A 25251-nucleotide genomic window follows, 5' to 3' on the forward strand; every position below is an offset into this window, starting at 1 on the left:
CTAGACGAATTCATTTCATTATTGTATGCAATGGACGATATGTTACATCACTTAATCCATCAGAAATACTTTTCTATCTCGTTAGTTAGTTGGTTGGGCTGCGTTAATGCTTTGTTAGTACCGAGGCTGGTGAGCAGATACACACAACAAATTCAAATCCAGACAAGAGCACACAGACAACACTTATTCCCTCGGGGTTTATCTCCATCTTACCAACTTTAATGATCACCAACCGACGCTATACACATAATATGCACTCACCTGGCCATGCACCTTTATGCTTTATATATGTACACACAATAAGATGAGCGTAATCCTAAGGATGGTGAGCAGAAAATAAGTGGAACTTGGTTTGTTGGACGGAATGACTAACAAACAGCCAAGATTTTAAAAGAATCGAGTAGAGTGATAGTTATACGTGGAGGCAGGTATGGCGTTAACTTGAAACCAGCCAACAATACTCATGAGCAGCATCTTATATTGCATCCACGTCGTCTGTCTAATACTTTGCAACAACAATGCCGCATTCAATGGAAGCCGAGACCCGATGGTTAAAGTTGAAGGTGGTAATATGAAAATTCAAGTCTTTCAAGATGTTCATGATTTTTTCATGGTAGTAGATTCACACGGAGCGTCGGGCTGTGTTGTGGCAAAGTCGGCTTAACCATGCCATTTACTTATTCCAATAAACGATCCTCCTGCCCACCTCCTGTGATACTCTCTGCGTACTCTCCGGGATGAGATTTTGGGCTGAAAAAGGTAAAAAATGGACCTTCTTATTCTTCTCTCCATTGCCGAAAAGGCCAGCTCTACCTTCAATCAGATGAAATGAGACGAGTTTACTGCCATGTCCAATTGTGATCTCTTTTTCTGACTTGCTATATATTCTGGTAAAGCTCAAATTTCCTCGTGGTTAGTAATTTCCTAGTGAAAAGGTAGTGATTTTGCATGATATGGCTTGAGCACGATCTCGACTACATATTATCTAAAATGAACCTTCAATCACACTCGACGAAAAAAACGAACTGCTCCAGTTGAGGAGGAAGAATGAGCGAAACTTCAGAGTTCAGCCCTACATTTATTGAATACGCTGGGAAAAAATCCTGAGAGATCCCGAGTTGGTTGGATACAGAAAGTTGCATGGTATATAGAACTAACTATTGCTAAACCATGGCTAAATCACACAACGAAAAGGAGAGACTTGCGAGAAGCCCGTTCAATTCCTCTCGGGAAACTCGTGCGAACGCATCTCCACGAATTCACGATCCTCCGTGTAGTAAGTAGGATTTTATTCGTCTCAAATCCAATTCAAATTCGAATTCCAACATCTGGACGACGACCAGGGGCACTTGTTCAATATTTCATTCGTGTTTTTAGAAAGATTTTTGCAAGTCTTCCTTTCTAAACTGAATCGGGGAATTTGACTTGACTCGGCATCACAGACTTACGAACGTCTCGGATTTCCTATATAGACCGCTACGTGAAGAAGTGGTGGTTTCGAAGATGTGAGTTTTGGACCAGTAAAAGTACACAAGTTGAATAATAGCATATTGGACAAAACTAGTTCTCAACACACGGGTGGTGTGTGCGTAGGTACGAGACCGTCTGAAACATGGAAAGGGAAAGGACAGACCACTAATAAATATTACCCAACCAGTTTTTACCCGACTCAGTTAAGACTTGGTCTTCAACCGGACCGGAGCTAGTGAATGAACTGGTTGGTTTAGTTCAAATTCGAAACTTTAAAATCTCATGTGCATACGCGAGGTTCCAGTTTGGTGAACATTTGAAAACTTTCAAATTTGAAAGAACAGTTGTACTCAACCCACCTTTGTCCATGGGTTCAACCCAATTCATTTGTGTCTAAATTGAACCACGGATATAAATACATAAAAAAACTAACGAATGGGTGAAACAGTTGACTGGAACTGCATAATAAATCCATTTATAATCTATTAGAGACAGTTCCATCCTCAAATATCGGAACACGCGTCCCTCCTGCTGTGTCTTGGAAATACTGGTCAAATGGAACTCGAGATCTTGGGACCATTCTTAATATCACTGTTTTTGTCGTAACCCGGCCCATCATCTCTCATGGTGTTTAAACTCACGTCGTAGTACGTTCGTTTCGCTAACTTGAGACTTAAGAAATCCTGAATCTTCAAGAGATGAAGAACAAGTCGTAAAACAAGACTACTGGATGCACACAGTCTCATGTGTGTGTGTGTACAAGGAATGAATAAGCAATTCAACTGTAGTGAGTGCCGATTTGTAGAAAACAGTCGTAGGAGCAAATATCCCACTGCTGCTGCTACCAACTATTTCTTTCATACTTTTTGAAGCCGAGGACGGATAAAGCTATCATAATTTCTTGAATAGATGAGGAGAACAGAGCAGAAAGGAGTGTGAGAGGGGGACCGGCGAATGAAAGTTCTTCTTCTCATGAGACGCGGAGATGATTTATGCCCACATTGGGAAAAAAGTGTTACCGTTTAAATAAAAGGGTGACGTGCGTTTTGGTGTGTATACATTCATACGTTGCGTACATATGCGTAACTCTTTCAGTTTACCTGGAGGGATGAGATGAAAGAATGTGTGTGGTGGAGTATAAATACAAAACCATTTGTGTAAACTTGGCTGATAATAATAACAAAACACCAGATATATTTCCAGCAGCCTTTCTAAAATGTATTCAGCTTAGAGCATTTCAAGCTTTCAAATAGTCCTAGCTCGACTTCTATACACATGCAAACAGAGGAGTTGAGAAATCCGTCATTTCTTTGAGAGGCAACAAATCTCACTTTTCAGCTTAACGTGAACATTATCCTGAAAATCGCCGAATTTGACCTGAACTGTGTTACTCGCTACCTGTATTTATTGCGGGGAAAGTAAAGCGTGTAAAATAATCTACGTATGCAAAAGTGTTGAAGTGAAGTGATAATGTGAGCACATTGTTTGCTTTTAACTCGTATTTACCCAGAGATCAATTAAATTTGTATACTCAGCCAGCAGAAAAAGTGCAATGCTCACAAAAAGTGTATAGGCAGATGGGAATCTGGGATGATTTAACTCACTCTTGAGACTATGCAAGACATTGTTCTCTCTCTTGTTTAACAAGTACTTCTCAATCCCAATTAAGATTTCAAGTGATTAGTCGCCTGTCCAAAGAAACATAGGGAACAAGATTATAAGAAATATATAGGAGTCATGCAGAAGCCTCTGGTTTACTTATGACATCAACTCTTAAATTAATATAGCAAGCTAAATAAAGATGTTGTTGCAACACAACAAACAATTTGTATTTCTGTGTTGGCAGTAATAATGAGGAGATGAGAAGGAGTGGTGGTAATTGCTAACCAAACAGGGAACACCAAAAAGAAATATTGGATTTGTAATTAGAGTTTGACGTGAATTCGACTATGATTTCTTAGTTATCAGTCGACCACAAGAGGTGAGAGACTGAGAAGGTGTGAGGAGAGATGGAGAGTATTTATACCTAATACTGGCTTAAAAGTTAAAGATTGCTAGTTATGCCATCTCAAGTTTCTTGGCCCTTGTGAGACAGATAATAATAAAATTTAATAGTTTTCTTCGTTTCAAATTCCTATACCCAAGCGACGTATTCATCAATTTCTTCTCCTTAACGTCAAAAAGTGACAAACCTAAACTGCGTGGAGTTGTTTTTCCACACTTTCCTTTGGATTCCAAAACAACACCAAACCATGAAAAGAAAATGTGTATGAAGATTCCTCGAAATGTTTGAAACATTCCTTATCACGTTATAAAATAAGTGAGTAAAGAAATCATGCACTGACAATGGAGGCGCAAACCATGTTCAGCCCAGATAATTTTTTGACCTTATTAGTTTGAAAGAGCAAGTCTTTACAAACAACATTTGGTTCGGCACTTGGGCAGATGCGCAAATTTCAGCACGTTATGGGCGCCGCAAGTTCGCAAAAACGCACAAAGTTGAGCTCGCGCTGGGCATTGTTCGAAAAATCATGCGTTTTTGCGAACTTGCGGCACCCATAACGTGCTGAAATTTGCGCATCTGCCCAAGTGCCGAACCAAATGTTGTTTGTAAAGACTTGCTCTTTCAAACTAATAAGGTCAAAAAATTATCTGGGCTGAACATGGTTTGCGCCTCCATTGTGAGTGGATACGAGTGAACGACGAATGTATTGTGCATGTGACAGCTGAAAATTGCTTGGAAATTTTATTTTGACAACAATTGACGTACCGAGTTCGTATAGAACCAATTACATCGTGCCACGAGAAACCTCATAAAAAATCCTGCTTTGAAAAGAAATGGAAAAGTTATTAATATCTTCATAGCTCGCCAATTCTAAACTTATCAGTTGCCACAAGTACAGATGATCATACAGTGTTTTGTTTTATTATCCACTTTATTTGCATTGTGTGCTCCAATCTGAGACAATAATAATCCACTCAACATGGCGAGCATATCTTCAGAAGAAAACACGTTTCCACCCCATCCTTACAATCGTGAGGATGACGATGAAGAAGGCTCGATAGTGTTTCAACCCCAAAATCCATACCCCAGAGAACAATCAGAGGATAAAAAAAAATCGTGCAAATCCAACTGCATAAATGGAAGTCTTCTAGCGCTGAAGTCCTTATTATTCATCTTTTATGGAGGTAACGTCATCACACAAACCTCTCTTTAGACCATCTTTCAAAAATGATTGCATTTTGTGTGTTTGGAAAATGCAACGGCAATTATAGGCTTATCTCAAGTGTTACTCCATTATGTGCGTATTACCCACTTGGGAGCTGCCTGCATCGAGTTTTTGATCCACCGTAATATGACTGGTGATAATAAAATCTCATTTGAACCAAATTATCATGAGCCAGAGGATTTGGGAGGATGCGTCGTCAAAACTCATTTGTTAGAATTGACTTGGAAGGAATATGATTAGAGGGACTTTTGGAACATGAAGTACGATTTTATACGGACAAATTACTACCATTTGTTCACTTTGTGGGTTATAATAATTGCACATTATTCGCTATACCATGCACAGAATCCTCTTCTCAATGATTTCATTGAAAATTACATGTCCGCCACAAGGAGGATTATCGTCCTGAAAGATGCCTTTCACTTACGAGAAGAATGCGTGAAAATGCGTACCAGCTTCTTTACGCAAGGCTCCTTTGTGCATTGCTCATTCATCCAGTAACTCAAATGCATGATGTGATCATGAAAAAGCCATTATCATTAACGGAGTATGTACTTTTGGACTTAACAATTGAAATAGAATCTCAATTGCTCAGATGGATCCACCACCACCAAGTTCTTCATTATATTAGTCATGCTTTGTATTTTGCATTTCTTGCCTTGTCATTCAATGTCCGTCATCGCGTTCATTTATTTATTATGTATTTACATTCTGACATATATGACATGACTTATTCAAAGATTTTCAAATTATCAGCAACGACCCACGCAAAGAAAACGTGCATTTTTGAGGCCATTATACGTACATCTATTAACTATATACTACATACATAAATAATTGTACTCAAAATTATAACACTCACGCTTCTTAATTTCTTTGTCATTTTCCGAGTCTTTTGACGTGGATAAACAGAAATTCCTCTAATTTTTTTTGGAAAATGTGGGGCCCAGGTAATAATCTCTCACAAAAAAGTGATTGGTTAGAATTTCCATCATTTTGTCTTAAACATTACACCTATTTAGCAATGCTCATAGATATTTAACAAAGGTAGCGGGGATGGATAGAATAGTTAATTACCCAAAATTACTCAAACCTTTCACTTGTAATGCCATTGGAAGTAAAATAATGCGGATATTGAAACCGAAAATTTAGATATGATTTTCATTTGTCAAATGTTTTGTATTAACAATTTAACTTTACAACGTTATGTACGAACAAATACTTTTCAATTTTAAAGAAACGTGCGTGGTACATATTTAACTGAAATTTACTTGACACTTATAATTCTATCGCTATCCTATCTCAAAGTCCGAGTAGTGGCTGCAATATAAATTTGTGCAAAATTTGGGAGAAAGTGATGAGGAGTGTTGCACGCCACGGCGTCTTGAAGTCAGCACCCGAAGTCTGCTTGTGCTGGGAACTTTCTTTCGATGTGCACATGTCCAAGGCTTCGTCACAAAATCCAGAGTGGCACGAAATGTGGGAGTTATTGTTTTTAAAGGGGTTGCTCTTGCACGGAAACCCGATGGGTCCAAGACAAACGTTGCTACTATCAGGCTCCAAATTAAGTTCCAGTCTGCCAGAACTGAGTACGATTTCGACAAAATTGCACCCACATATTCTTTGCGTCTGTTCATTGAGTATCCCACATTTCTCAAAATTAGCAGAGTCGCAATCATCTAAAGGACATTTGAGCACATTTATCATACTGAAATTCCAATATTTGTTGCCATCCAAACACTGAGCATTTACCGGAATGGCTGCATTCTTTACCAATTTCACAGTTGATTAAGACAAGGTGATGGAATCCACAGAAAATTGCGATAATTACGAATAACTTTTTCCGTTGATGACCAGGTGACATGTTTCTCGTTTAGAGTAAATATATACACTTTTTTGGTAGGTGTCGATTTGAGACATTTTATTTGCATGGTGAAGATCGTTTCCATCTCACATTTTACTGAAAGCTTTGTGTTGCTGATTTCACATTCGTTTGGTTGATGTTACACCATAGCGATAATGTTACATAATTTTAGGGCAAGTGAATTTAGAAGTCAGATCGAGGCGAGTGATGATGAGACTGAAAAATAAATCTAATGTATGCAACATATTTTTATGCCTTTCAGGGGTTGGAACAATTTCAACGTGGCTGAATCACACGCAAGTTTCCTCAAGATTTAGTGAGAGAGAAAGTTTGCTGATTGTGAGTAAAAATATTCATTAGCTGCTATAATTTCGTAAAAATGTAAAAGAAATAAATTAGCAAAATATGTAAATACCATTATTTTGCCAATGTCATTTTATGACGCATGTTGCTTGTACTCTCTCAACTCTCAACTCTAAATTTATGCAATCGTGTTGTTTTCCTGATTTCACATAACTTGTTTAACTCTTTCACAGTACGGAATTTCTTCGCTTCTGTCCCTGGGCACCCCAGTTATATTTGGACTTATCTCAGACAAGACGGGCTCACCGAGAAAGGCAAGTTTGTTTTGTTATTTCGTCCGTGTGTCGATCTTTCTGTCCACATACACGAATCTCGCACTTACATCCGTATATATTTCCACACGTATGTGCTCTTCTATCCCAAAGAAAGAATTTCTTGGAGAATGAAAAGCTTGCGTCTGCTTCAAAGTGGTTTTGAGTGTCAAAGCTCTTACATTGCAGAGAAATGAAGGAAACGCTGGTATAGAAGCAAAGAGACGATGTTGATTTCACAAGTTTCAGCAAGTCAATTTATCCCAGTCAAGTCATAGGCGTATGTCAATGTCAGCCAGTAACATTGAACTTCTTGCGCTTTTCTCAAATTTGAAATACGAAACAACAGTCAGCATTTCAGTCAGTCGACATCATTCATTTGATTGAAAATGGGTGGGTCCTGGCAAATCAAGCAACCATTAAACTTGACATGAGCAGAGTATTTTAGATGTCTAACAACATTCTGCCGTTTGTCTCTGACTCGGACAGGTGAACAAAAATGAATGATGGACTGACGCAAAGTATAATTGTTATTAATCTACGATTAGCTACGTATATCCGAAAAACGCAAATTAAATCATCACATCAAATCTGGACGCATTACAAGCCATCCATCTCCACAGCTCAAATCAATAGTTTATAAAATGCATCGTCATCAACTTGACCATACACTTAGCAAAATTTCAACCATTTCTGATCAATTAAAAAACAGTGCGTCGGTGTCACGGACATCAAAATTCCATGGCTCGGGCTAAATACTGAGAATAAAAGAATGAATTTTTACACGCCGTTCTGGAAGGGAGCAATTAATTTATCGAAATGTCTTTTATGGAGAATGCAATTCTCCTCTGTACCAATCTATTTAATGGAATTGTGGATGAATAGGGATGAATAGTATGCAATAAAGCTAGATTCATGCCCGAATATACTATTATTTTGCCAGCTTAGTGATTGTGCCATAAAACAATGAGCCACATTTTTAGCATACTTTCTCTTAAAACAGTTTGTCATTGGGAAAAATTTCATCGATTGCAAGCAGTAACAAGGAATTCCTTCTAATTTGACAAATTGTACCTTCGCTTTGTAATGGAATGGAATCTTGGAACTTTCTCTCGCATGATACACAAATAATACCTGCGATGGCAAATTGAAACGTGATTCATTGCTTTTCAGTCGTGAGCTTTAATATTGAGTTCTACTCAACACGAGGTGCATTTCGTTTTAAATCTATTTTTAGTAATGGTTGGTGTGTGCCGACCAACTGAATATTTTACATTATAGTACATGAACATACTAATAAAGGTTTCATGTGTCGGAGCTGTCTCGTGCCAGAGATCGGTGTGGTATTTCCATCAACAAATTCACTTTTACTGTATTCGCAATGATGAAATGGCGTGCACGAAACCGCAATTGACTAACCTAACTAGTGTTCCCGAAGGAAAGGTGGCAGGTAAACATTTTGCAAACGAGTGCATTTTTATCAGGAAAATTTACTTCATGCCACGCCGTTTGTCTGGGTCCCACCAACCAACCCACCCAATATACCACTCATAACAATCGCTATTTCGTCTACTCTACTGTTTTTTACGGCCAATAACAAAAGCGAGTTAAATTTGACTGATGCCATTATTCCCATTAGGAAATACTTCTCATGCATTGTTTCAGCTTATTATGCATTCGCTTTTGTAGTTTATTTGCGGAGCAGTCAGGCAGGCAAGCAGGATGCCCGCAGCTGAACCCAGTTTAAAGCGTTCATAATTCAACCCTGACATTTTTATTCCAATGGCACTCTGCTAATTTCTAGTTGCCTATATGTACATTCAAAACAGCAGCAACAGCTCACTGGCAATCAGAGGAAGGCACGATCACAATTACTACCACTGCTGTGACCATGATGATTGAATCATGCATTTGGATGTCCTTGGTTTAGACGGCGACGGCTGGAACGACGTTGCACTGCTTCAGTTGTTAGAGATGGGAATGTTGTCATTATCATCGTCTGAGTTGGTGATGACATCTTTTAAAATTGCAGAGAGGGATAATCATTTTGGGACGAGAATGATGATGATGGTTGTAAATAATCCGTAATTACTACCTTGTGCATGCAAATCTCTGTGTAGTACTTTTGGCATTTTGTGTGAGAGGCTGGGTGGCCATTTTCACAATATGTACATATGTTACCGACTGGTGAAGTGGGATACATGTAGAATATATATACATATTTATGCAGTGAAGCCAAAACAAGCAGGTGCCGGAGTAGGTGTAAGTAAAAAATAGTGTAATATTATACTGCACATCTACCGATGGGTTGCGATCTGTGAATAATTTTAGCTCCTTTATTATGGTAAACAAAATTTAGTGACAGAGACTACTCTTTTCAGGTGCTTGTTGAAAATTCTGGTAATCTAATGTCGTGTTTGGTTCCTGTTGCAGGTGTTGGGGATATGTCTTTTATTGGCAGGGCTTCTCTACCCGCTGATCATGGCCGTGCCCCCCGCAGAACCCTTCCGATACCGGGATCGGATCCAGTGGTGCAAGGAGACGTTGACGAAGGAGAAGCTCGAGAAGAACGACCCGCTGCTTGGGAACGCCTACACGTCTTCCGCCTCCTGCGTCCCCAATCGCCTCGTCTGCCCCCACACCTCGACCTACTCCGAGCTCATCAGCGACCACGGCGGCTGCAGTGACAGATGTTCTGGCAAACTCCTCATCTCGGGATGTCACTTCAAATGCAATGACTCGGTAAACCATATTATTCGTTCGCATTCTTACGTTACCTCCACAATCGAAGGATCCTCCAACTCGGAAGCTTATTAGAATGACTCAGTGGTCGTTTTTCTGTCCTTTGCCACCACATCTCTACTGGATTTTTAGATCTGAATACTTTTCTTAGCTGTCAACACTTGCCTTCTTCAATTAGTTGGGCAGACCGGATCACAAATCCGTCATCTCTCATATTGTAAACAGAGTGAAAAATACGCTCAGAGGGTGATGACAATAATTAGTTTGACTGCCAAAGTCATTAGTTCTTGTGGTTACAAGCCTGATTCGTGTCAAAGTTGATAAAATCTCAAGACTCTGAGCGAACCAAATGGAGGAGATGAGACGCATGTAGCGACGCGTAAGAAAATGTGTGTAATAAAGCAATGCATCCACCAGTCATTGGCAACCTCGCTACAATCCACTTCACTGCACGCTCTGCACTCGACACTAATGAACGCCATTGTTTTCATGCCACATGATGAATGACTATATTTTATAAGGTGTATGAAATATAGTTGTAGAGTGAACGAATTAAACGCTACGCTGGATGCAAGTAAGACTAAATTAAAAGAGGAATCAATGCAGATACTCCGTTACTTTTCCATCTCCATTTTCAGATCACAACCAACAATCTGTTTGATAATTTCAAGTGATTTCTATGTACTGCGCCAGTGACTTTCTTGAAATAATATGCAAGTTTTTTCATGGTACTAGTACACCATCCTAATAAACTAACCTATAATCGTCATCACCATCAATATCTATCATTCCTTGCGAAGCTAAAAATGACACATCTTGCTTCTTTAACACCAGCAACAAACCCACGCATTAATTGTATAAAATTAGATCCGCACCATCTCCTGTCTCCAATCAGGCTTGCGAGCTATAGTCACTTGGGAACCGACGTCTGTATCGTAATGGACCACTTATCAGAAATGAAAGCTTATATAACCGTTCAGCCCACTTTTATACGTGCATCTTAATAAAATGTTGCACTCAAGTGTTTCCCCAAATATGTCGAGTTGAAAGCCCTTCTCAACCATGAGACACTGCGGACTATTTTGGCACAACAACAAGTAGACCGCCGTCTTATATAACACAGAAAAAAATCCATTTGGCAATGGTCTCAGCCAGTTGAGTAAATTACGTAATACTCTCAATTGCAGATGGACTACGACTATGACGATGGACCCAGTGCCCAAAGACAAACTTCGCCCCGAGAAGACGAACGTGCAGTAAGTTCTTCTTGTTGCTTTGTTATGAAACTAATTATGTCAATTTATTTAGCACTTCTGAGAATTAGTTTGGTTGAGCATACATATTTCCAACATTGTTTGGCCATATTTGAATTTAATTGTTTATTGCCCAGGTTGAGGATGAATCGGATTTTGGCACGTCGCCACATTTGTGTGTAAAGGATGACCCTCACTTCAAATATAAGAATTTGTGTTTCGCCTTTGACAAGTATGTGGCTTATTGAAATTATTATGTATGTATTGTGAGAATTATATTCTCGTAGCGATCATATTGTAACTAAATTAACAGCCTCAGTTCTCGCCTAGCCATTCGTTACGCTATTCAGGAAAATATATCTAGAGCTTTATTTCCATTTTCAGATATATGCATGAAATCCCATTACAAGCGGCTGGGATATCAGGTTATGCAGACACTGATGGAAAATGTCACTACCCTCTCATTGGTAAGTACTATTTCCTATACTCCTACTTGACACATTTACTACACTACTCACACATTCTTTCGACATGTTAAACTCTTTTTTCGACTCTTGTCGGAGAGAAAAAAAGCTCAAATTGCAATACCAACCAAAGCGGCGATTGAACCGTGCTTGTCAAGTATCAAAATATATGGTTATCACATCAGAATCTGCATCTGTTCCGCTCAGCTGTGGGTTGTGTATACAATACACTTTGCCAAGAAGAATTGATCGATAAAGTCAACTCGTGAGATCATTTGCTTTGATTCATGAACCATAAACTTAACATTTTGCTGTTACAATGAGCCCAAAACGGCTCTCGCTTGCAGCCAAACCGAGCGAGCGAGCGAGCGAGATGACAATGATTTTGGTTTGGTCGAAAAGCTCTACGTGCATAGTTTTTTCTGTGAAAACGCTCAAACAATTTTGAGGTTGAACAAATTTGCCATGTCAGAAAACCGATACTATTTACGAACGAGTTGTACAAACACACTCGAGCACAAGGGGACGAAGGTGATGGGGGAGAAAAAATGTTTAACAAGTTCATACATCAGGTTTCTGATTGCTTCCTTCATCCATCACACGGTTAATAGGGCTTTCCCCGAGGAGGTTAATTTACAGGAGCAGCTGCACTCTGCTCTAAATATTAAAATAGGTATACGCACTTGGGATTAATTGTTTCATGGATGTCTCTTTATGCGACGAGGCTGCACCAACTGCTACCAAGTCAAAAGTGCGAGAGAAAGGGTAAGATATGCACTTTCTTGTACAAAATCCAATAAATCTCAAACTGTGGTCGGTTGCATAATTCCCCATAACATAATTTTCTCTCCCATGGCATGTCCGTAATTGCTCGACTTCACGAGATGAGCTGGATAACGTTGGAGAAAGTGAACGAGAGTGTATACTTATTTACACGGAGGAGGGTCGATGATGATGATTCATATTCATTCAGCACAAATTCAAATTGGACTGAATTTGTATATTTCGTAACGTGATTTTAAAAGCAATACAATATGCAACTCTCACACCGCGCATTTGACGTGACGTTGATGGACAGAAAGGGGAAATATCTTTTACTTCCGTCAAGGTTGTTGTATTTTTTATAAAATTAAACAGGGGTACGTAACATACGCAGTTACAATAATCATACTTTTTTTATCGACTTTGAGCTCGTACAGATACTGCCTCCTCAATTTTCAAAACTTTCACTGTCATAAAAAATAGACGGGCGGGTGTTGAATTCAGGTGTTCGATAAAATCTTTTGGAGCCATTGTGTGCTAACTTCTTACACTTGCCTAATCATTGTCATTTCCTGTTAGTCTAAAGTTTGGGAAAACTTTCATTCTTCTTCCTCCAGGCCTCATGTTTAACGGCGCCTGCTGTTTCTGATCAAAAAGGGTTCGTGACTGACTTTGGTGAAAAAAGGGGACACAAGTTTGGGCGATTGAAAGATTGTGCCATACATAATTTGAGTTTCCTCGTTCGGAAATTAACATTTACTCCTTCGGATCCTTGCGAAGAGTGTGCTTCCCAATTTTAGGTTACAAAGATGTTTATTCACAATTCAACTCGATAATTGATTTTTGTATCGATTTTGGTTAAACTGACGTTTTTGAAGCTTAAGAGGTACAAACGAATGTCGAAAATAACAGACTTGGGCTAAAAATTTACGAGAAACAGATGCCGCATTTAAAACAAGAGCTCTTTCATGTTGTGATCATTATACCATTATGTTGCATTTCATTGTAATTCTTTTAGGAAAGCATGCTAAATAGATTACGATAATTACTTGTGTAGTGCAACACAAACACCCCTTTGTGAGCCACTCTTGTCATTTTGCACGTGCCTTCATGTGCTATTCAAACCCAATTCAAATCGGTATTATTTGTAATGGACAAGGAAATTGAGACGAATAATTAATGGCACTGACAGAATGGTAAAATTTTATACTAACATTAGCATCATTAGATAATTTTACAATATTCCTTGCGTTACAATTGTTTTAAATTAAGCCACAGTTCTGCAAACTATTGAATATTCATGTGTCAACACGCTCTTATGTAACTACACATTCACGACATGCCGACGCCGTCAGTCTATAAAAAGTCCAATGTTCTTGTCCTTCTCATGTTCAGGAAACAGTTTCCAGAATCATTTTTTCTCCAGGCAGCCTTCTTATCTACTTACTTACTTATGTGCCTTCTTAATAGATTTACCCTCTGAATACATAAAAATAAATACTCAAAAATTATGTCTGAGTTTTATCGTGCATAGACTGTTTAATGCTTTCACTTTATTTATTGCAAATGTTAGGTATTTGTGTAAATAACTGTGTTGTACTCCAACTTACAACATAATATGTAATGCAGGTTCCCACGTTAAAAACAATTTTAAAAAAGATCGAAGCTCCTATTTTACGTTGATATATACAGAAATATAGGGCCATGGAATAAGACATACTCTGTTATACCATGCTATGTATGCATAGGACTTTTTAAATAATTGTACTATGAATTTTCACACTACGTAGACCAGGTATTGTAGTATAAAATCTACAAAATCAATGCCGTGATTTATTGTCCTGCTGCACACATACATAGTCATTAGAATTGAGCTTGGCAAATATTTATGTATAAACAAACCAAATCAGTGAAAGCTGAATTTGCTTCATATTCACTCGATTACATACTCAATGTAATTTCAATTCCGTGGGTATATTTATCTTTGGCCGATAAATTATCCCATAAAAATGACAGAAAGGTCCAACATTAATATTTATGTGATCTATTTTACTGGAAAGTATCTAGCCTTATTTGCATTCCACTCGTACATCAGTGTATCACTTGGACACTTTAAAGGGTAAATACATAGTATACTTTGGACGTACCTTAAATGTAAGCAGGTGACTTGATTAGGGAGATAATTTAAAATGACCATTTAGCGTATCGCGTCTCAAGTTTAAGCTTATACTATTATAAATTCAAATTCAGGTTATTTGGTTGTGACTACATAATGCATTTTATAAAATCAAAATTGTTAGAAAAATGCGTCAATGCAGAATACTTTTATATTCCGTGTGTGGTTTCCATTCCATCCGTTGCACAAAAGGATGCAATTGATCTTTACAGTAATTTGTACATCAAACCACGACGACCTACACGCGTGACGGGTTAATATATGCTTTGTACTATTACTAAAATGCACGTCCTCTCATATACATACATGGACACATTTCATTGTTTGGGGGATTCTGATTTTGGTTGAATCTGATTGTTGTGGTTTGTTGTCCTCAGGTTCCTCGGAGAGTGGAGAGCAACGGAGCCTTTTGTCCTGTTCTCCTGTGTCTCCACATTGTCATGTTTCCTGCGACCTTCGTTGGGACACCGCCGGGGAGGATGACCAATGGACTTGTCAGGTACCCTTTGACTGACCATATCCCTAGAGCCCCATTTTGTATTATGATACTGCAAACAAAGTTGAACAGCACAATGTTAATTGTTCCCTCTTATGCAGTCCGACTTTGTCCAATGGTTCATCTCATTTATCTGCTTCGTGGGAATCCATACCCTTGGAACGGTAAGTCGTAAATCCGCTTAATCCCTGAAACGCTACTACATTGCATCCTCTGTTTGGTAATGCCGGTCAAAAATCAAAAGTATTGTAAACCAATTCAGCAGCCGTTGAGCATGTCTTTCACTTTCGCTCTCTAGTCTGGGTCGGGAAGTTCATAGAAACGGACAGAAAAAAATTGGGCAATTTAATAGACCAAGTATTTATGGCTGAACCGTAATAGGATTCATTATTGCCTTTTTAAAGGGTTGTAAAAAATGGCTTCAACATGTAACATTCACACATGAGCTTTTCGGTTCCTTTTGGAGAGATTGGTGGGTGGTTGTGTTCCATACAAAATATTATTGGCATTATGTGAATCGGCACATGTTCCAAGTCGACCCAGAGGAGCTGCTGTAGACATCTCTATCTACTTATCCGCCGTGCAGTATATTTGTGAAAAGGCCAAGAACGAGTCCACGAGTCGGAGACGAGATGTTCATATCATTCCCGTTGGCATCACGTACTTGCTAATGGAATATAGACGCACTTCAGTTTGGCAGGAGGAGAGAAAAGAAGAGAAACCCTCATTTTCAGGAGTCTAACAGCGAGAGATCAATAAGCAAATGTGCTCTCCGGAAGGAAATAAGAGGCAGCGTTGTCAGGTGCATCCAAAATTTATTATCAGTTTCCTAAATCCAGGACAAATACACGCAGCTTTCCTGAGAAAAGCAAGTAAATATTATGAATATGAAATGACGTTCGTCCGTCTATGATTGCTCAACTCGCTCGCTCTGATAAGCCAATTTATGATTGAAAGGATGATAACGCGAATATCGAAGGGATAAGGATTTCGTATTAGAACTGTGCTATATCACCAACCACCACTTGTCTCTTAATAAGCGTAGATTGGCCGCTTTATTACTTTCCATGTAAATATATCAAATATGTGGAAGACGAGCGGTGCATAAATATTTGCATATCAAACTCCGAAATAAACCCGCACAATGTTGTATTAAGATTAATGGGTGTATGCATTGCTCGTCCACATTGTGTACCTTTCCTGGATGCAATGCAGGAAAGTAACAACCTACATAAAACTGATGGAATGAAAGCCATGAATTTCAAGTACACTTACATAAATAAAACTTTTATTGGACAACATATGGCGCTACAGTTGTCACTCTTCATTCATATATGTATAAGTAGGTACACATAGGAATACTCCTGATGGGAACATTCAGTCCATTGGTCCAAATTGGTATGAAATTGGGTTGGTTTTAAGTGCTTAGTGCCCGTGGGGTGCGTATGGCTATTACAATAATGGATCGATTACCTATTTCCCGGAGGGATTGAAATTCGATAAATTGAAATCGGATAGGGAAGCAGTTGTTAATTCCACGGTCTTATTCTTTCTCATACAGTCATACGTATTGTACATCGTGACCATTATAGTAAACTCTGACCCACCAATGTCCTAAATATATTACACCACCGCTGTCTACAGGAGTTTTTATCTTAATTGATTTTCTATTGCCCTAAATTTTCTAGAGCCTAATCAAGATCCAAAGTATTTCACACCCCTTTCTCCGCGTATTCCAATTATCCTGCTTAAAACGAACAAGGGCAACGTAACCAATCCACTAATCATGATTATGATGATTTAGCTAAACAATTGGCTCCTCTTGAGATGATTTGTCTTTCTTTAAGGAGTCGAACCCCTGTATGCAGCAGCAGTGTGGGGCATATCGTAAACACCAAAACCCATTTGTATGCTAAGCAGGTAGGCAGGATGCTTAAATTCACACAAAGCCCATCCTGGAAAAGAATTCAAAGTAACAACCAGATTAAACCGAGGTTCTAGAGTGAAATCTACCACCATCCACTCGGTCGTCTCAAGAAAATCAATTTAAGAAAAGTACAGAGAAATTCAGACGAGACAAAACTTCATCTCCACGAATCTTTCTATTCCTTATTGTTATGAATACATTTTGGGGAGGACGAGATGAAGTCACAAAAATGCACTTCTTTTACTTCCTATACAGTTCCATGCAAGGAGCTTTTCTTTCTTGGTGAAAAAGTCAATTTTGAGAAAAATGCGAGGGACAATGCAATTTAATTTATCTTCCATCTTTAGTGCAGTACAAACGACTCTTTTCGACGTCCCCATGGCCATAGCAGAGAGAGAAAGAGAGTTGAGAAATTGTGTGGATTTCCGAACAAGATCATCGCTCCCCATTCCTTCCTTGGTCATACACAGTCTCAACTCCATCCAGCCCAGCAGTTGCACCCATGTCTCATTCTCATCCCCACAGACAAACTGCACCATAGAAGAGAAACTGGCTCTCCTGAGGATAGCTTCGTGGCAGCGAGGATAAATGGCTTTCGTGGTTTTTGGGGAGTTGTGGCATTTGCAGACCCACTAGTCCTGATAAATTTAGAAAGACAAGACTGAGACTTGGGTGCTTTTACCACTTTGTCAATTTATGAGGTTTCATGACACCACGTGCGACCTTCCTTCCGACGATGGGTGCAAGTACATACATACACATAACTACACATACATAGGAAATAGTACTGACCAAAGGAAGCTGTCAAGAATGCGTGCTTATCCATTTTGCGGATACTCTGAAAATGTGTTCAACTCATAATTCATTCCTTCATCATCCCATTTAGAAATGAACCTTGTACATAAAAATAAATGCCGTGACACAACTCGAAATTCATTTACCACGCTACATTTAGAAAACATGTTAATAGAAAGACGTCGGCCTCGGAAGCTTTCAATAATACATAAGTATTGCCGATGCCTCCTACATAATAATGGGTCGTTAATATTTTTACTAAACGCCAATCTTTAAAAATGATTACTGTAACATGTGTCGAAGAAACATTATTGTTACTACTGCCTACATATTTTACACTACAAGCCAACCAGAGTTTTGCCGGTGGCAGAATAGGGCGCACAGCAGCAGCAAAAAGATGAAAATAATTAGTTTTTCTTTATATTTACGATTTCAGATGCTAGTGATCTCTGCAGCTGGACTGTTGAACTCTGCCATTGTGTCCATGTCCCACGAACACAGTGGTTACTTTGGCTGTCAGTACACCTATGCGGCGCTCGGATATGCGCTGGTCCCTCCAGGAACGGTTCTCCTCTTCGACCTCGTCCACTCCATTGTCGAGGTCCCCTGGTACGTGTACTTAAATACTTGCCTCCATGCCTTATGTGCCAGCGAAAATGCAAAAATTACCATTTTTCTCCACTCTCGCACTTGTGTGCTCATTCGGTCAGGAACGAAGAAACATGGAAAGATCCGTGTTTTTTTGTAATTTAACAAATCCGTATAATCAAGGAATCCGGGACAAGGCCCATTATTACGATTATTATTTCAATCTGCTCAATACCCTTAGTCTCATTTTGTCAGTAGTGGTTATGATGCCAGTTATTAGTTGCAATTATCTTCCTGTTCTATGTGTCTGCTCAACCCATCCCATTAATAAAACCCATACATTTGTGTACATGTATTAGTTATAGCTGCAGTTCTAATGCCCCAGCATCCATACATTTAAAACTATTCAACTTCAAAGTTTAACCTTCATGCCCAGCTCATCCTCTCAATTTCCACCCTATTATTTATAATCAGCATAATATTGTGGGCGAAGGATTCTTATGCAACCAGTTCACTTAGATTCGTAATTTCTGGAGTGCTCAGACATCAACCAAGCCGATGACTTCATACACGTTACATATATATTGAATGTTATGCAAATGTTGCATTTTTCAGTCTGTCGGTTGATTAGTGAGACAAGGATTTATTATTTTCATAAAATCTTTCACTTTCTTACACGACAAACTGTGCTCTCTGCTCATGTGACAAGGAATATGCATTGGGTTGGACCACCATTTGTCATCCACATCAGTGGGGGACATCTGTTTGTGCTTTTCCGGCATGAATAACATTATTATGCATGCATTGTGTGCAAATACGATGAGAGTCAACCTCAGTTGTGTCTTGTAGGCTAAACTTTTAAAAATGTTAACGACTTAATAAGCTGTTGAGTGAACGGTAATAGATGAAGGTTATTGTTACTTATGTCCTGATGATGGGTTGGCCGAGGGTTGTCTGGAACAATCAACCCCATTCAGAATTCATATCGCGATATTTACTCATGTTTGGAAGCTTTGTGTGTGCTTTGTATTCTTGGCTCCGCTCTAATGGTGGCTTCCATGAAAGATATGATGAAATACCTTGGTCATCAATCAACGTTAACGATGGTCCAGCCCGTTTCTCGTTCCCATTTTTCTGGGTGGAAAGAAAGGTCACAAAGACATTGATTAAATGTTGACAGAAAAGTTGACTGTTCAAGATCTGTGGTTAATGACAATATTGTACATAGATATATGCATAACTTACTTTTGTAATATCAACTCAGTTTTTCTTTTCCATCCCGCGCTGGTATCCTTCCCATGCTATTAGTGTGGTAGGGATACGAAGCGGGAATCAAATTTTTGGTGAAGTAATTCTGAGTCAGTAGTACTTGTAATAGATTTCCCTATGTGTTTCACACCCTGATTTATTTCTTTTGAAAAACCAAGTGAATTTTGTTCGTGTTAGACAGATTTTATTTCAACACGAATTTCAAGTTACACTTTGTGCCAAAAAATTTCTGTAAAAGAAATCCTGACGAAAAGTTTATTATTTGAGAAGAAATGTATGATTTTCTTCGCGTGTGACTTTTCCTCTTCTACGCTACTCAAGATTTCATTCGTTTTTTTCCTCGGTGTAAGTAAATAGAGATGTACTTTAGATTTATATCCAGCCAGAGCAAACAATGAGCATGCCATAAAACCTCCTCATTGGCGTATTATTACAAAGTTTTTTCTGGCACATGCTGAGTAACTTGAGTAAGAACACTATCGCAGTAAGACTTCCACTATTTTTTATTCTTTCAGTATAATTCAGAATTCATATTCATACTTTATATTTTTTATAAAATTAGTTGTGTGGGATAAAAAACAAAATAAAAGGATTGCACAATTTGGCACAAATTTATTTAATTAATTTATGCATGTATGAATAAACTACAAGTATTGTACAAACTCGACAAGTAGGTCCACCCACAGAGCATAGTATTTTCATTGTGATGGGTTGACAGTACTTTTTTAAGTGGACAATTCAAAAACACACAGAATTCGGAGAGAAAGTCATTTCGTGTCGCGTGTCCCAGTACGGAGGGCTTTATGGCTTTAATGCTTTCACTCACTGTTTGGTGAAAGTTTGCCCCGTTTGTCCGTTCAGTGTGGAACTTTCTCTGAAGAAAAACAATAATTTGTCCTTGTTCGCATAATCAATGTTGTCTGTGGTCTTCCTGCCTCCCAACAGAAGAAACTTTTTTCATCATGATCACGACCATCATTACTACAAATTGAGCACATAAACTTGAGCTTTGCTCACAGACATTACGAGAAGAAGAAGAAGAAACTTCTTCTCTATGGCACAATTGCCTAGATGATTCTACTTAATTGCTCGTATTTATTCCGCTTGCTTTGGCAATCTGTTTTATTATTTGTTGACTAATTCGAGAAGTAATCCGCATGACTTAATTTCAGGAAGTTGGAGTATCTAGCGGCCTACTCAATCTGGCTGTTTGTCTGCGCACTCCTCGTCTTTTGCCTGCCCTACCACGCGGAGTGGGTTCCAAAGGTTGTCATCTATTAAAATAAATAAAATATCTGCAGACAATATAGCTAGTGCTAGATAAGTTTGAGAAAGATTATTATCCTGTTGTTCATTATTTCTAACTTTTGGTATCCCCCTAGCCCAAGACGGTCGGCCCCATGATTCGTCGCTGGTCGGGCCGCGGTCATTCACTAATGTTCTTTTGCATGATTGCAATTTTGGGTTGCTTCCAAATTCTTAATGATGTCTTGTCATTCTACCAAATCAAGTCTGTTGGAGGTTCCCTTCTGCTAATTGCCATTGGTGCTACGGCCACAGTTGCACCAGCCCTCGTCTTCATCTGCAGAGTGGAGAAAGTCATCGACTACTGTGGACATCAAAACATCTTTGCCATCGCGTTGGTCGTTGTGTCTCTACAATTTACAGGTGAGCATACATATATAAAGACTATCTATATTGGACGCATGAATATGTATGTATGAAGGATTTCGTATGCTGCAAAAATGCACAAAAATCATGTGTGATGGATCTTTTGTAAAAAAGTTAGGAAGTCCATTTCCTTTCGGGATAGAGTGTTTCCTTTGCTTCCTGCTCGTTATTATTCCCACATTCTCAATGTTGGTGGCAAGTAAACACTTTTTCTCTATTTGTTTTTCTACGATTCTCAGTTTCTCACACAAAAGTAGTAAGGTTTCAGTGAGAAAGATACTCGATCCTTCTCGCGTACGTAAAACAATCTCATTCGTCTCGGCACACACTAACTGCACGGGGTTAATTTCTCCGCTCTGTGTACGAGGATAATGACTTTTGCCATGTTATCTAAGGAGGAGGCACTCTCCTTACGTGAAATGCCCCGCCGTGATATTCGGCTCAATTTTTGATATGTTGTACATCTCGACATGCTGAACAAAAAATATATTGGTCGCTAAGCCCTAAGTGACCTGGTTCGACCGGAAATAGAGGTCAAAGGTCAGTGCACTTTTTTGCTCCAAAACCCAATAAACCGTATATTTTTGGAAAGCTACGGACCTCACCAGTCCGAATATACACCAAAATGTGGTCAAAGGTAAACCCTTGACCTTTCGAGGTCAACCACTGACCTTTGGAGGTCAACCCTTAACCTTTTAGTGCCCTTTCCCTGTATGGGTGCAGTCATCCGATCAGAAGTATACTCTGGCCACTTCTCCCCAAAAATCTCACCTTAGCCCAAAGACATACTTCACCTTAAAAGGTTAAGGGTTGACCCCCAAAGGTCAAGGGTTTACCTTTGACCACATTTTGGTGTATATTCGGACTGGTGAGGTCCGTAGCTTTCCAAAAATATACGGTTTATTGGGTTTTGGAGCAAAAAAGTGCACTGACCTTTGACCTCTATTTCCGGTCGAACCAGGTCACTTAGGGCTTAGCGACCAATATATTTTTTGTTCAGCATGTCGAGATGTACAACATATCAAAAATTGAGCCGAATATCACGGCGGGGCATTTCACGTAAGGAGAGTGCCTCCTCCTTTCAAGAATAAAAAAAATCACCCTGTACAGGCGAGCGTACTTGTAGTTCATCATCATGCGAATTCAGTACACGTCACATTTCACTCCCAATTCTCGGTTTGTGCTTTTGATGAGAACAAATCCTTTCTTGCCAACGCCTGAGGCAGGATGAGACTGGCGAAAAACTTGTACTTCTCTTTGTTTTACAAAATTATGGAATCCGATGTACAATTTTACAAACAATGACTTGTAGAGTTTGAGTTGAAAAGCTGAAATTAATAAGGCCAACATGTGGTAATGAAATGGATTAGATTGTGTTAATGAGAGGAAATTAGTGACAGCTTAATTATTAATAATATCTCATGTGGAGGTGGGAGTAGGGGAGAGAGCTCGGGAAAGATTCTCATCCTTTTGTTCATTGTTATTAGCGTTTGATATCCCCTCTGCTCTTCAGGTTCAGGTGTTCTTGTTGTTGGGCAAATTAAAAATCATCGTCGTTATCATTACATCAGCGCTTGATGAGTATTGGATAACCATTTGCCTCCTAGCATCACCCAACCAACGCACATTTTCCGCGATCTCCTTGTAGTTCGTGTATATCATGCTCATCTCGTAATTATGGTTATTATCGTTGTTGCTGCACTTGAATTGCTGTTTACACTCGAGCCTGGTTGGGTGGATGGTTGTGGCAAACGATAATTTTAATTTTTGGTTACCAGTCTTTAATCAGCTATTCCGGTTGTCATTAGGTTTTGTAGGCATCTTAATATTTTGGAGCACCTGCGCTCATTTTTGTATGCAGATGTACATACGTTGTAGGAACAAATCAATTTGCAGATTTTTTTTAGACACAACTTCTTTTTCCTGTAACATAAACGTTCGAATAAAATCATTTTCTCTCGTTTTGGAGAAAATGTTATACTTTTTTATTTAACAAGCAGGTGACAACGTGGATGCATAAGTTAAGTTTTCCATGCCGTGAATAGATATGTATAAGCCCCCGCTCCCATTGTCGTGAGGGAAGGTATTATCACACTCACTATGGGATATGCATCTCACGATAGGATGGATGAGTCGCCATTATTTCATAAAAGTTTCGAGAGTGGGGGACATCACATTTCACTCTTCCAACAACATAGCCATTCCATTCTTCTGGGAAAGGTGTCTGGGTACTTTGGTGGTTGGTTGGCTGGGCAAAATATTGGTGTGGGTGTGCTGTCAAGGATGACATGACAAGGCGAAAGGCTACACCTGGACAATTCCTCATTGTTGCGTACACTTTAATTTTTCAGTGTCGAGTTTTTCTCGTGAGCTAGCTGGCTGGCTGGCGAGATGTGCAACACACCACTTGCTGTCACGAACTCCATTGTTGCATGCAAATTCATCCCAAACAAAATCCTGCGATAACAATGGGTGAAAATGAAAATGTGCTTATTGCCACCATTCAATGCATTGGACTGTTCAGTTTGATTTTGCTTCAATGTCTTTCTTTTGTTGTTATGTACTGATCATCGGTTGTAAAAAAAATGCTGGTGATGTTTCAGGTTACGCTTACTTAACGGATGCTGAACCAGAATGGAGCTTTTTATTGAAAGCGATGGAAACTTTTTCCGTTTTGATGGTGTGGATCACTGCCTCTTACACGACGTATGCCGCGTAAGGAATTGTTTTTGTTATGCCAAGAATTTTTTTAAACACTGAATTTGAGTGACTGAGATGCCTAATAATTGTGTTTCTCATAATTTCGCAGCGCCCCCAGAAGTCTAGTTGCCACGTGTCAGACGATTGTTGTGACCATTTATTGTTGCATTGGTCAGTGCTTGTACTTACATGCATATACCTACGTGTATAAAAAGCCTGTTAACATGCGCTAAAATGTCATTTAGGTCGTGGAATTGGGGGCATATTTGGGTTTATCTTCTTAACATTCATCCCCAAAGATCTCCTTTTGAAAATTTTCTCATTGCTCGCCGTGTTCATCTGCGTCCTATTTCTGATGGTGCACTACTGTTGTCTCAAACCACTCCCTTACCACCGACATGACCATGATCGCCCAGGATCGGCAGGTAACTTGATTTATTTGATACTATTTTTAGTTTTGTGGTGTGGTTTTGGTAATCAAAGTTTTTTTAGCTCCTAGCGGAAGATACACCCCATTAAAGTTAATAAATGGGAAGGATAAAAATTTAGCCAAGGATGAAGACCTGGATGAAAAAGAAATCAACGCTCCTGATGACTGATGATGAGATTAATATGTATTAGTTAAGTTAATTACTTACCGTGTGTACATAGATATGAAAGTATTTATACTCGATACTTTGTGTTATCTGGCATTTATACGGCATTGTAATTGCCAGTTTATTAGTAAACAATGGTGTCTTTTACTTTAAAAAACAACTGCTTAATATACTGTACGCTGGAGAATTTATGACCACTACAATTTTTAATTAGAAAATTACTACGAGCTTTTTGTACTTCCAGGCCAGCCTCAGAACAAAATCAAATTATTCAGGAAAACCAACCATTTTGCACATCCAATAATGTTGTTCATATTGTACTCGTAATTAAATGTTGTGGCCTTTTAAACCACATTGATGTTCAATTATATTACGGCTGACTATTTGGTGCAAGCACATTTTACGATAACACAGCAACAAAGTTTCCCATTCTTATTTCAGAATAAGTACAACTTTTCTCTCTTGATTATTTCCTAAAAGTGAGTATGACCTAAAAATATTTATTAACTTTACCTTTGTAAATTCAAATAATAACAAAACCACAGCTTTAATACATGCACATTAAGTAAAGAGTCATGAACTAATTGATATATTATTTTTTGTAAAAAAAAATAAACTCATACCGAAAACGGAC

At 38.8% G+C, this 25251-nt stretch overlaps 1 protein-coding gene across 2 annotated transcripts; it reads left to right on the forward strand.

The window, feature by feature from the left end:
* The first annotated feature begins 1222 nt into the window (after positions 1 to 1222).
* LOC110843521 lies at positions 1223 to 25250 on the forward strand. Of its 2 annotated transcripts, XM_035848459.1 has the most exons (17): positions 1223 to 3790; positions 4197 to 4659; positions 6827 to 6903; positions 7101 to 7181; positions 9612 to 9920; positions 11108 to 11176; positions 11311 to 11405; positions 11558 to 11640; positions 14953 to 15074; positions 15173 to 15235; positions 18230 to 18402; positions 20823 to 20916; positions 21033 to 21318; positions 23925 to 24036; positions 24131 to 24192; positions 24267 to 24446; positions 24514 to 25250. In XM_035848459.1, exons 2-17 carry the CDS (start codon positions 4455 to 4457, stop codon positions 24618 to 24620), a joined length of 2118 nt encoding a protein of 705 aa, XP_035704352.1. In that variant the 5' UTR covers positions 1223 to 3790; positions 4197 to 4454; the 3' UTR covers positions 24621 to 25250. The 2 variants fall into 2 exon arrangements, with proteins under 2 accessions (XP_035704352.1, XP_021945178.1); XM_022089486.2 differs by lacking the exon at positions 1223 to 3790 and having other exon boundaries at positions 4157 to 4659.
* The last annotated feature ends 1 nt before the right edge of the window (position 25251 follows it).

The sequence above is a fragment of the Folsomia candida genome, unplaced genomic scaffold (genome assembly GCF_002217175.1).
Source record: "Folsomia candida strain VU population unplaced genomic scaffold, ASM221717v1 Fcan01_Sc002, whole genome shotgun sequence".
Classification (NCBI taxonomy): domain Eukaryota; kingdom Metazoa; phylum Arthropoda; class Collembola; order Entomobryomorpha; family Isotomidae; genus Folsomia; species Folsomia candida.